The 13,810-nt window shown below is 35.3% G+C and overlaps 1 protein-coding gene across 3 annotated transcripts in view; it reads right to left on the bottom strand.

The window, feature by feature from the left end:
- The window catches only part of CFAP20DC (CFAP20 domain containing), a 67,832-nt gene extending 54,290 nt beyond the window's left edge, over nucleotides 1–13,542 (bottom strand). The window contains exons 1-6 of one of the 3 annotated variants that reach the window (XM_068694513.1): nucleotides 13,278–13,542; nucleotides 12,725–12,814; nucleotides 9,119–9,209; nucleotides 6,926–7,015; nucleotides 6,711–6,804; nucleotides 4,584–4,656 (exon numbers count right to left, since the gene is read on the bottom strand). In XM_068694513.1, coding sequence (XP_068550614.1) covers nucleotides 4,584–4,656; nucleotides 6,711–6,804; nucleotides 6,926–7,015; nucleotides 9,119–9,139 — 278 coding nt within the window. In that variant the 5' untranslated portion in view covers nucleotides 9,140–9,209; nucleotides 12,725–12,814; nucleotides 13,278–13,542. The remainder of the gene's footprint in view (nucleotides 1–4,583; nucleotides 4,657–6,710; nucleotides 6,805–6,925; nucleotides 7,016–9,118; nucleotides 9,210–12,724; nucleotides 12,815–13,277) is intronic. The other 2 variants (XM_068694511.1, XM_068694512.1) reach the window with 2 other exon arrangements.
- Nucleotides 13,543–13,810: the final 268 nt, after the last annotated feature.

Genomic DNA, 13,810 nt, shown 5'->3' with positions numbered 1-13,810 from the left:
ATGATCAAGAATAATTTGTTGTAAAAGCTTCATTACACATAGAACTTCACAAACTTCCCCAACCTCCCCCTGCAAAAAAACACTGTGGAAATGGTCACTGATATTTTCTTACATGTTCTGGAATCTTCTATAAATATTTTAACATCTTGGTTTTGATACCTGCTCATTCATGTGGCTCTTTCTCTCATTTTCAAGTATTTAGTAAATTCTTTTTAACGGCATGGTGGTATGTTCCTGTGAAGCATAGCCAGCTGTGGCAAATCATTTAGAAAACTGTAATTCTAGAAAATAGGTTTTGATTTGTTCAGTATAGACAAAGTACTCTAATGAGTATTAATATGTGAAAAGTTTAGTGCATATATCTTTTCCAGAATCAAATTATCTTTATAATGCAGTTATTTATGCCTGTAACTAATTCTGTTGTGTCTTTTATTTAGTTTATTGGCTGTTATTCTTTTCACTTTATTTTTTGTTCCACGAATTTATCTACTCAAGAGAGACAATCAGTCTTTTCATGTTTACAAAGAAAAGGTTATGTTCACACCTGCTATATGTAATACATCTTTTAAGTACAGACATATTTCTCACATTTAAACCTTTTATTCTAATTACTGAATTATGTGAATTGCTAAGAATTCCACCTTTAAAAAGACAAAACTAAGTATTCTTGCTAACACTGGTTCCTACATTTATCTTACCCGACATATGAACATCCAGAACAACAAACCCTACCAAACAAACATACACGATTCAATCTACTGCATGTTATTTAAAGTGATGCACCAGCCAAAATACATGTAATAAATATTTTTCTTCACTTTATAAAGTCTTAGAGCACAGCTATTTATTCTGTAATATCACCAGGACATCAGCCATTCAGAACCTCAGAATTTATATATTAGTAAGAATCAGATATCATGCTAGTCTTGTCTGCTTTAATTGTGCCAGGATTTGATCACTTTTTTATTTTTTTGTTAATTCTCATAAGTTACTATAAAAAGATTATCATCAAAATAACTGATAACACTCCACTTTTTAGCCACCTGTGCCTCCAGGTGTGAGTAATTTCATCAGTGTTTCAGGATGTGTATTCAGCACCACCATCCTCATTTCTTTCTTTCCAGCCTTGGAAAACATACATTTACAACAAATTTTGAACCTACAGTTTTTAATATATATATTTTTTTGTTATAAAAACAAGAAAAACTTATTCTGATTTCTCGCCTTCAATAACTGAAGAAACAAGAAATTACCCACTTGGGAATATTCTTGTTCTGCAGCTGCAAAATACCTGACAATACTCTAGAAAAAGGCTCAAAACCTTCAACAATGAAAAAAGTCTTTCTCTGTGCCTCATGTTTTATACTGATTATTTGAATGAACAATGGAACTATTGATATAAGAAGACTTAGAATAGGTTTACAGCTGCAGAAGCAGTCAAAGTCATCAAATGTGAGAAATTAGACATATCTGCAGAATAAAGCTAACAGATTTATCCTGACCAGGGGGAGGAAAAATACCTATCTTTTTTCAGAACAAATGCCAATATAACTAGTGACTTATTTCTAAACCAGGCCTGTGAATTTTGTTTTCAATTCTATACTAATTGCATGAATCCTTTTTTATATCTGACAAGTAGGACAAATTTATAACCACTCCAATTTTCAGTGTTTTGGATGTTTAAAAGTATCATGCAACAATGAGGTAGTTAACTCTCTGTAATGTACTTTCAAAATAACTTGAGAAATATTACTCCCACAACTTGTATGAAAGAACTTGGGGGGAAGAAAAAAGGCAGACCAAATTCCAAGGATATATACAAGGCCACACGACATTTCAGTACATAACCAGAAACAGAACTCTAACTCTTGTTTGTGCCCCAGATATCTCTATACTTTTCTCTGTTGGGAGGGGAGAAATCTATAGTACAATTTAAAGGTCTGTTTTCTCACATCAACAACTCTACCTGTTTGCTGTAAAACTTATTATATGACTTACTAATTTCCCATGATACCTAACATCTAATAAAAACACATCAGAAATAAAGTATGACAAATGACTGGCATTATAGTATTTTGAGAATGAATGTATGTGTGCTTGACAAGATGCCAAGCAGAAATGCTAGCACCTGCACATGTCCATATATTGGGAACTAAACCAAGAATGCCAACACAAGCCAGATGCTGTTTTCTTTTATGCACAAATATTTTCCAAACATTGAGCTACTTTTGCTTTTTCAGAAAGGTAGCAAAATCCATAATTCTGAGGATTTAACAACCAGCTACTACATTTACAACAGATGGCTATATCCAGTATTACTAACAGCTTTGCTATTATTTGCTTCAAAAAGGCTGCATAAATTACATGCTCTCTACCTTATTTCAGATTTTATTATGCTTCACCAAATTCTTCATCCACAATTTATTTTACACATTTCTTAGGCAGATCAATACATTGATTGTTAATGTGGTGATACTCATCTATTCATGCCCTCTAACAAAGTACCTACATTTCTACTTAATTTTTTTTTCCAAAGAAAAGGCAAGACAGATAATTTAAACAGTTGTTTGCACATTCAGTATTTATGACAGGAATCTTGCATGACTGGTTGAAAGGAGCAAGTTAGAAGGTTTAGCTCAGCTGACGCCAGCAGTGATGGATGGCCTTGAAGAAATTCTTGTTTGCTGATCAGATAAGTCACTGAATAAAATACAGAAGTGAGGATGAAGCTCAAACTATATTCATACTATTTCTACTTACGCAGAATGGGAGGGGAAGAAATGTACCATAAAGCATCATTTGCTGCTGTTATAGAACTTGCCAAAGTGTTTTTTACTTAAAAATAAATTTGCATGTATGATGGCTTGGTATGGTATGAATTTTCACATGAAGCTACTCAAGGATTCAGTAGTAAGACTAAACTATAAGTACGTAGCCAGACTATGTAAAAAACTGTCTTGGACCATTGAACTCCATGAAGCACCAGCACAATCAATATTCTGTCCACAAACAAGCAACAGATTCCTTTCAAAACATTTGAAATAAAAAGAACTGAATGGCAGTCACTTATTACTAGTATGTATAAGCAACAAGAAGGAAGGACTTGCCTTCATTAGTTGCTGGATTATCATGAGTCTGCTAAAATAAAATACAGTGTCTATTTTGCAAGTATTTGCACAGAGTTTATTGGTACATCAATAAATTACAGATGATTTCTAATACAAAACATTACTTTTTTGAAATAAGTTTCTACCATCTTCTACATATACACCTTTAGGTAGCTTTGGTTACTTTGAATGCATAAGCACAATTTTATTACAACATAATTAAGTAGTGAAACAGTTACACTGAATTAAACATTTATTCTTTCATAAAAATTCAGTGGAAATGTATTAAGACAGATTACTTCATCAACATAGGCACTGAAACCACTGCATGTAAGAGGAGAGAGAATTACGATTTCTACCAGGCTGTCTGATAATACTGATTTAGAATCTGGAATGTTAACAGAAAAAAGAAAAGAAGTAAAAAATAAAAGTTACAACTATTTAAATATATTAAATTTATATAGTAAATATAGTCAAATATTGTCAACGTAGTGAATGTTTATATATGCTATATATAGCAAATACAAATGCAATGGGAGGTAACAAGAAAAGCAATGAGAAAATGTAAAGCCTTGATATAAGCTCAAAAGAGAAACTGCAAAGAACAAGGGAAGAGGCAGTAGAAAATTAGAGTTCTCATGGTTATTAAAAAAAAAAAAAAAGAAGAAATAAAAGAAAGTGATAAAAAAGGGAAAATGAAAGAGGAAGAACTGCAGAGAAGTTCTTGATAAGAGGTATAGATGAACGGCCAGAAGAACCAAACCCAGTACAAAACCATAGGCAATTTGAAGATATGTTCCTGAACCTGGCACTAAGCCTCTGCCATCTGTCTACAGAATGCCTATGAGAAGCAAATCTGTGTACTTGGTTTCTGCTTACTGCATGACTTATCTTGTTTATTTAGTCCCTTTTGCTAAACACTTTTAGAAGTAATACAGCAATTAAAACCATAGGAGCAGAAAGTGTAAGCAGAACTACACTCAGGAAATTCATCAAAGAACAGAGAAGTTACAGAAAGACAAACAAAAATAAAATTCAGCACTAAGTTTACCCAGTTTAATTACATATCATTTAACTCATCTATTCTTGCAGGGCTTCTAATGACATAATATTTATTTTGTTAATCTAATTATTAGAATATTTCTTTTTCCCCTAAAGCAATGGACCCTGGAATAGTGATTGATAAATTTTTTATCAATTTTTGGGAGATCCCTGTGAGCCAATATTTTGTTTGATAAATTCAAGTCCCATTTCTTCAGTCTTACACTCTTCATTCATGATTTTAAGAATCTTTTTAATCTTCAGAAGAATGTCAGTAGTTAAAATATCCAAGAAATAATGATCTCATTAGCTTAATTACTTCTTATTGACTTGGTAAGTCATTGTGCTTTAATGGAAAATCTGCCATTACAATTAATGGTTGCAATCAGGCATCCACTTTACATTAAGCATTCAAGGAAATTTTATGCATCTTACAGTAACTCAGTGGAGAAGTCTTGTCCCAATGGCACAAAAATCTGAAGTGTCAGAAACTGCTGGATCAGTCCCACTAGAAACAGAAAAAAAATAATTATGCTGTGTGCGTACAAATACACCTTTCACCATCAAGCATTTCAGTGCTGTACTATACAGTTTTGCTCTTGCAATACTATTTTCCAAGGTTCACGAAACACATGAACACGAAAAAAAAATCAAACTGCAGTGAAAGTGTTATTTTAGAGGTTTCATCTGTGTCGTTAGAGGAGTTCTCATGAAAATAAAAGGAACCGATTTTTTATGTACACTTATATTGTGTTCCAAGAGCATGTGAACCAAACATCCTGTAACAATTATAAAATAAAGTAATACATTCATATCAAGATTATCTTAAAATTAGATGAAGCTTCCTTTTACATTTGTGACAATGTAAACCTTACTAATAACTTTAAAAAAATCTTGAGTAAAAACGCAATCCAGATTACTGCAACAATGCTGAGTGGCGTATTCTGATTTTTACAACAATCATGCTTAACTGAGGCAATGAACACAAGAAAACTTTAGGGATCCAGGGAATCCTGGAAGTTGGCGAAAAACAGATAGTACAAAGCTGTGCGAATTGAACATTCTATGTTTTTGTTAGCTATTCCACATGTGAAGATATGGGCTGGTCTTCATTGACTTAGCAAGACTCAACAGCAACATTATTTCTTCTTCTGAAAAACACCAATTCAAAACTTTTTTCTTTTGTGGGTCAAATAACATTTTAAGATTTCAAATTATATTTGTGTACATAATGTCTTTTATTCTGGAAGAGCATTCCAAATTTACAGTACAACTGGGAGATTGTATACTTGACAGAAATGAAATACTTAAGGCACACACCTGAAAACAGAATGAGACAGGGAGATAGAATGATAAGAGATGGGAATTTGGCTACAGTATTGCAGCACTAGCTAAAGTTGATTTAAAACCAAACTATTTTTAGCAGTGATAATGCACAGCAGTAATTCTCAAGCCTCGTTTTAGGCTGTAATAGTTTATTTTAGGATTGGCAATAAACAAATTGAGGTTGGATTTCTCAGAAAGATACATTAGTCTAATATTTACAATACTGAATATAATACTGAACTTTTTTATAAAAATCAGATTATTTTTCAAGGCCTTAGTGCATAACCAGACTAAATAACTTCTCATTTATTATTTTTCCTGTATGTTTGAGAAAAAGCGTATTAATTGGTAATTAAATACCATGCATGAGAAGTATATTAGACAATTCCTACTTTAATCAATTAAAATCACAAACTCAGTTTTTCTTCAAAAGCATGTGGTTAAACCTAAAACAGCTTGGTTCATTACCACAAGCCCTATAATATACAACACCCTGCAGTGGAATTTAAGGCATGAATTAAGATGATTGCTGTATGTCCTCTGCAACACAAACTGCTTTGATTTTGGGGCTTTGTTTTGGTGCAAATGATGGGGCTTAATTCATGCCAATAAATGTTATGATTTTGATTTAAACAAGTGGAATATCTAGCTCTTACACAACATACTTGACTACAATAATGTGTGCTAAGATCTCAGACTCAATAGCAAAAACATACTTGAATAAGAAATGTAAAAATATAGCATTATTCATACCACTTTTGGGGATTATTTTGAGTGAAAAGTCACCACACCAAAGTGATTTCAGTTAATACAAAATTCATGTATAGTGATAATATGTTTTATTAGACAAATTGATGAAGTAGAAATAAGAAAAGACAAGTGCTCTAACACACATGTCCCGAAAGCTTATCTATTTTTTCCAACTGCACCAGTTATTTTGATAGAATCAGATGGTGTTTGACAGACATCAGTCTGTAGCAGGAACAGATCCAGAAGCAAACCAGCAGAATTAGGACAATATACAGCAACCAAGGATCTTCCCTTAAGAACTTTAACTCAGCATTTCTATACCTTTTACTTATTTGTGCTGACCTACTAAAAAATTAGTGAAAAAACACTTTGCTAATGCTGAACTAAGCTCAAATTAAGGGAGAATAATACAAGTTTGACATTCCGATATAAGACTGCTTTAATAATCAGAACAGCATCACGGACATTTAGTTCTTTGGCACTTACGAGCTTGTTTAGTTTCCTTTGGTAGCTGCATTCTGTTGATTTGACTGCTTCCTTCAAGTACAAAAACAAAGCCCTTTATTTCTTTATCATATTCCTACAAAAATAAACAAACAAACATAAGCATCCTAATATAATTCTTCATCTTTAAATAAAGTTTCATTCACATTTTTCTAAGTTTTCTACTCTTAGGTTTAATAAGTTTCTTAAAAACTTACTTTCCATATAGCTGAAGGATTGCCAAAAATCTTCCATTTTGCTCCTGGGTTCTTGCCTTGGGCACTGAATATTTCAACAAATGGACCACCCTATGATAAAATGATTTAAGGATGCATCAACCAACCAAATATTCAGTACAGAATCATCACTGGTCAAGAGTACCAGTGATGTACCAAATACAATCCCACCCCACACCAGTCAGTATTACTGATCAGTCAGACAATAGTGTATTAACAGCCTCTAGACTACTACAGTATAGCAATGCATATAGTCAATATTTATCTTTATTAGAAGATCAGAACATAAATTTTAAAAAATATCATGAAATATATATATTTCATTCTCAATATATATGTATTTCATTCTCTGAAAAGCAAAATTACTGTAAAAAAATCTAAAAATATGCTGAAGATTACCAATTTATACTTAGATATGCCTTATTTCTATGACTCACCAAATAAAGTGAGATTTAAAACATACTGCTAAATGATCAAAAAAATTGTTGCATGATTGATGTTTTGTCTAACATCCTAAGGAAATTAAGTTTACAGAGTCATGCTGGTTCTGTTTACATGTGTGAGTATGTCAAAGACATTTTCCTGTAACTTTTCTACTAGTTACCAAATTCCAGCCTGATTTGACAGAACAGTTTGCGAAACATATAAAGACATCAAAGAATTTAACCATAAGCATTTAGGGAAGCAGGCTTTATCAGCTCTTCTTATGGAATTATCTGCTTCAGTGTTTTTCACAATTGATGTCACAGAAAATGTCTTCTGATGTACTCAGGCTATGGTTTGATCAGCATTTTTTCAGCATTATGGTCAACCTAATCAATCACTACAACTTTGTCTCTCCCTTCTCACTTCTAGTTGTATGCACTTCCCAATACTCTTTATGCTCAGCTGCCCAAACAATTGTACAGAAGTCAGTATGAGCAAGAGGGGCAAGCAGTCGTGCCAGCAAAATAAATGCTTCAAATTATGCTTTCAGAGAACATCAACTCTGTGCCATATATAAATTATTTCTCCCCCATGCCTGACAGATAACCCCAGTGACTACACTTACTAAGTTCTAAGGAGATTAAAAATGGCATTCCATAAACAGCATCCATAAAATACATTTTCAATTCATAATGGATGAAAAAGAATTTAAAAAATACGATGTACTATCAATTTAAAAAGTTATCAGACATATTTAAGGGCTATAGGACCAAGCTGTCAGAAAGTTGTTACTGCCAATGTGTGTATGTTTGTAACAAATCTTTCCAAACAACTGGAATTTTCTCCAAAATATAAACAGGTACATTTTGTTAACGCTGCAGCCCGTGAGTATGCCCTGTCTTGATGTTAAAATAACTGAACAGGACATGGAAAACTACTACTGGACACAACATGAGAAAATGCTGAATATAACAAGCACCGATATGAGAAGCTGACAGAAGTTACTGACAGTGCCGTGATGGATGGCTGGATCTCGTGGGTGGTTGAGGAGGAGTTATACAAGAAACTGTCAAACTCCATGAGCGATGGAGTTGGAGGGCAGTATGAGGCATCTTTTGGGGACTGCACTCCTACAAGGCGAACAGCACCTAAGTGCCCATATCATTAATACCATATAAAGCTGCGATAGCTTAGGTAACAGCACCAGAAATATGTTTCACGTACAGATGTAGAACATCTGGGACTACTGTGAAAAAGTAATTGGGGTGGGTTGCTTTCTTGGGAGGGGACTGGTGTAGAGAAAGGGAAGTAGAGTAATGAAAAGGAAGACCAAGAAACAGAAAATGTGATACTAAAGTTTGTGAACAACATGACTCTGCTGGCCAGTGGTACCTGACAGGTAACCTGTGCTGAACCAGGAAGAGAAAACAACCATCCCATTCTGACTATACCTTAAGAGCTGGGCCTGCTTCCATGACTGGGTGGGAGCAGATGGGGCACCTTCCCTAGCCCACAGGGGACCAGGCAGAAAAACAGTCACTGATATCACCATGTCGATATCCATTCCAAACCTCACAGCATCTGTAGCCACCCACTATTTCATAACATTTTAATAAAAATACTGAATAATACACTTTCTAAAACATTTCTGTATCTGGACTTTTTGTTCCCCCCGAATAAGCCATTTTAATTGAGTTCTCTCAAAGGTGAAATGGAAGAGGCTAAAAATTAAAAGTTTTTCTGTTTTACCTGATACTGATTTTTGAACATTTTCCAGCTTTCACAGCAAAAAAAAATAATATTTCAGGTTTTCAGTCAGTAAAGACACTTATACACTACCCTGCAAATAAAAAAACAACAAAATTTATATAGGATTTGACATGAAAAAATTCCTATATTGAAACTCAAACAATATTTTAAAAGATACAAATACTATTCTTAAATAGCCTTCATAATATGTGTATCAACTGCATCAGATGGCTACCACAAGAGAATAAAGTTCCAAAAACTTAATATTGATGCTATTTTGGAAAATGTTTTTTTATGCATTAAGTGCTCAGTGATGCCTTTCCTCACATTCCAAGTTAAAATTGTAATTTTATCATCGCTCCTTATTTTTAACAATGAAGGATTCCTCATGGTTTAAAAATGAGTGAAAATCATCTTTAACACAAATTTTTTTTTATTATTCTTTTTTATCAAGTGCTCACTAGAAAACATCAGAATTCCTTTAAAGAGAGGCTTAACATTTAATATAAAAGAAGAGAATCATATGGAACAGCTGCAATAGAAACCACTCCATCTAGAGATATTCGGCAGAGACTTCTTAGACAAATTATCTTCTTTCATATTCAGCAGTCTCTTTTGAGAATGATTACCCTAAGACTCAAACCAAACACTTAAGTTATTTTGAGGGCTGCTAAAGTCAATGTGAGTTAAGGGATTTCTGCAGTTGGAGAATCAGAACAGTAGAAAGTGAAGGGATTGATACGGAAGCCTCCCACTTCTCTTTTTGATCGTGCAGAATATTTGCAATTTCATCCGAAGTCAGCAGAATGTGAAGGGCCGCTGAACGTAAAAAGCAGTTGTCAGTCTTAAATAGCAGGTAGAACCAGTCACAAGAGACAACATGCACCTTCACTGTGGAAACTGAAAGTGCTCATCAACTCAGAGAAAACATATCAAAAGACTGTGCTTCTAATTCATTTGTTATATTTTGCTTATGTACGTTGCTTCAGCTCAGTGAAGAGTACTTGCAAGATTAAATTAGTTTTAATTTCTGGAGTTTTTTGGAGCCTGAAACCGTTTTTTTAAACAGATCAGAAGAATATGCTGACCAGGTGAATATAAGTATAGCTTCACATGAAGAAAAGTTTAGATGTAATACTCATCTCTCACAACCAGAGAGCAACAGAAAGTTTAAAATATTATAAGATGATAAACAACTGCAAATGAGCTAGGAATTCAGTGACAAATTGCATGACTTCATAAACAATTTACACAGTTGAAAGATTAGAACATCATTCTATTTTAAAAAATATATCACCATTCATTTAGGAAAATGTGATGAAACCAGTTGATGTTAAACAGCATTCTATTTTAACAAGGAACAATTATTGTAAACCTCCAAGTTGACTGTAAATGAAATACAAATGGAAAAATATAAACACACAGAAATTAGAAACATATAGCATACTATTGTCAGAAACATTAGTTCATTTTCATCCTTTTGATTAGGAAGAAAATGGAATTTAGAAACCGTATCATTTGTAACAAGCTTATCAGGCTAAAGCTACTTAGCAAGGTGGACAGCTACAGTATCTGCAAACACCGCTGTAGTTAGAATTACACAGAAGACATAGAAAGTAATAGTTAATTTTCTTCACTGTTTTCTCATAAAGTGTACCTGGCTTTCATAGACCCAGTCCACTAACAAATATATCATGCAGGGTTTTGAAAGAAGATGCGAATAGCTCTGTGTGAGTGCAAAGCGAGTGGAAGCCATGTTGATATATTAACTTGGGTTCAATATTGTGCTAATACACTTTGCTTTTCAGCAGTGCTTATTAGCTTTGGCTTGACATCACATTAATTTATCTCCACATTGTACTGTATAGCTCTCGGTTGGTGCTGAGCATGGAAAAAAACATATGTGTGCTGGTAAAAAAACATGTAGACACATATTTCACAGAAAAAACCTTCTGGTAATAATTAATCCTTAAATTGAAGTGGAGGAAGCATGGTGTAAACTGAAAAGTTCTAATTCAAATGATATGTTTAAGAAGTTGAAAGCATGATCAAATAATTAAAGACTTTCAATGGATCACAGAAAGGGTAGAAATGTATGCAAACTGGTAAAATCTAGCAAGTGCATGGTAGTAAAAAGAAAAAAAAACCCTCTGAGGTTAAGAACTCGTATTAAAGGACTAGACATCTCATACGATCACTAGAAATCTTTAATTTTCAAATCATCAAATAGAGTTCACGGCTTAAAATGTGGCTTAGTATTTGTCACCAATGCAGTTGTTTTTGAAACTGACAAACATACAGGCTATGTCAATTACTAATTTGCAGAATGTACTTTATATAGATTCAGAAAACCGAAGAGACTCCTAACTGTCAAATTCATAACAAGACGGGTCTTTCTAACTTTAGCTAAAAGTGAACTAGATTTAAAGTTTGTTACCATTTGTGTTGGGACAATTCATACTATGAAGCTGATTACTGTAAATGGATCAGGGTAACACATGAAAAAGACTGAAAAAATGATAATTGCAATATTTTTCCATTTTCATCTCTCCTATTCCTATCCTCTCCATAAAATCTAAAAATCTAAAAAGGGATTAAAATCCAGAGGAATTACCTTTAAAAAAAGAGGGGCTATTTTAGAAAAAAAATCAACAGCATCTTGAAATGTAAGCCCTCCACTTTTTGCATATTTTTCAAATAAATCTTTTTAATGCCATCTTAATAGAATGCTGTAAAGTAGCAGTTCTCTCATTTTTCTTTCACAGATCAAGTGTTTTTTTTTTTTCTTTTTTTTTCCCGCTGAACCGTGTACTTTAGTACATCTGCCCAACTAGAAGTACAGGCTTAAAGTGTCAGTCAATGACAAACCATGAAGAATAGAAAAATATAGTTTATAAAGTTAAGTGACAATGAAAGATGTTTATGTTTGGAAGAACACATTCCTTTCAGAATTTACCTTGAGATGTCTTCAATTGTACACTGACTGATCATTAGTTTTATAATGCTTCCCACACCAAAAATAAAGTAGCAGCAGTCCAAAGGGCCCTTTAACCCTCTTTCTCACAAACCACTCAGGACCCTGCAAAATTACCCCCATCCTATGACATCTTCTTACATATATTTTGTTCTTCCAACTAGAATGTTTCATGCTGTGATATAGCTCATTTCAGTGGTATTTTGTGTACATGTAGCCCCGTGATTGTAAGAATTGTGCCCTTGTAAGTTACAAGCAAGAAAGTATTTCACAAACAGTAAATATAAACAAACCTTCAGGCTTCTGTAAATTACCTAACACTAAGTACTAATGTACCCCATGGGAGAAAGGGAGAGACAGACTCATGCACTCCTTAACTCCTCTGCAGTCATGGCTAGTCCCTTGACTTAAAAGGGACTATTTCCACAAGTATATGAGTATATTTTTCTGATCAATGTCGAAGTGTTGAGAAAGCTGTGTTTATTTATTTTTCTATTCCAGAGACAAAAGTGTGAAGCAAAGTAAAGTGAATGCGCATCTACTACTAATTCGCATTGAAGAATGACACAAACACACTATTTTTGGCAGGGAACCTAGGCTTAGACCCAAGACTTTTAATACATATAACTCACCATCACGGGCCCAAAGCCAGTGCTGATTTATGGTAGGCTGGGACACACCAGGGAAAGCAGTTCATCACTGATGAAGGGTTTTAGCATCTTCTAGACAAATGAATTCCACATAGTGAATATTTAAAGCTGGGTTTGTAACACTGCTATATATTTTCTCAAAACACAAGTTAATATAATAAATGGGCAAAAAGATCGTTCATAAACTATACTAAGACTGCCAGCGTTCCTATGCCCAAAGTGGCGGAGGCAGCCTTTACACGCAACTTACAGAATTAAGAAGTTAAAAAAAAAATAGAATCGAACTTTTCATTTTTGGAAAGATGTGCCGTTTTGACACGGGGTGATTCAAGCACCGGCATCCCCGCTGATCAGTTTCCCTGCGCCACAAAGGCCGCGTCCCTCCAGCGAACAGCCGGGCTCCCCCGTCCCTCCGCCGCCGGGGCCGGCCTGGACACCGGCATGCACGGCCCTCCCGCTCCGGCACGGCCCCACCGCTGGCCGCGGAGGACCGGGGTCGCTCTGCCCGGGGACCTCAGCCCCCGCCGGGTCTCACCTGGCCGAGGGTGGCTGGGGACGAGGCCGCACCTACAGCGGGGGCGGGCCCAGGGCTCGGCGACAGGCGGGGGTGAGCGGGGAGGGAGCCGTTGGAAATGGCGGCGCGGGGGAAGCGGCCCCGTCGCTGGGTGATGGCGGCCGGGCGTTGGGTGCCCTCGGCCGCGAGCTCCGGTGAAGGGACTGGGGGTCTCCCGGCGATGGCCGGGCTGCCCGCAGGCCTCACACCGAGGGGATAAAAACTGGGCATGCCTGAGGGCTGCTGGCCCTCGGAGAAGGCTGTGCTGGTCCCCATGCAAAGTGCCAGAGAGTCCTTTATTTATATATATATATATATATTTTATTTTCCTCTTTGAGAAGGAAACTGGAGCAGCTGTGTAAAAGCCCTTGGTCTTTATGGAATTAATTAGACTTGTGGATCACGCATTTTTCTCTTAGGAGATGAGCACAGCACCATTAGTTTAACGTTGTCAGGGATAAGTGAACGCCTCTTGAAGGCTTCAAAAGCTTCTGGGAAGAGGTCACGGGGAACCA

The sequence above is a fragment of the Anas acuta genome, chromosome 11 (assembly GCF_963932015.1).
Source record: "Anas acuta chromosome 11, bAnaAcu1.1, whole genome shotgun sequence".
In the NCBI taxonomy this organism is placed as follows: domain Eukaryota; kingdom Metazoa; phylum Chordata; class Aves; order Anseriformes; family Anatidae; genus Anas; species Anas acuta.
The sequence above is the reverse complement of the archived record's forward strand: the minus strand, read 5'-3'. Positions and strand labels throughout refer to the sequence as shown.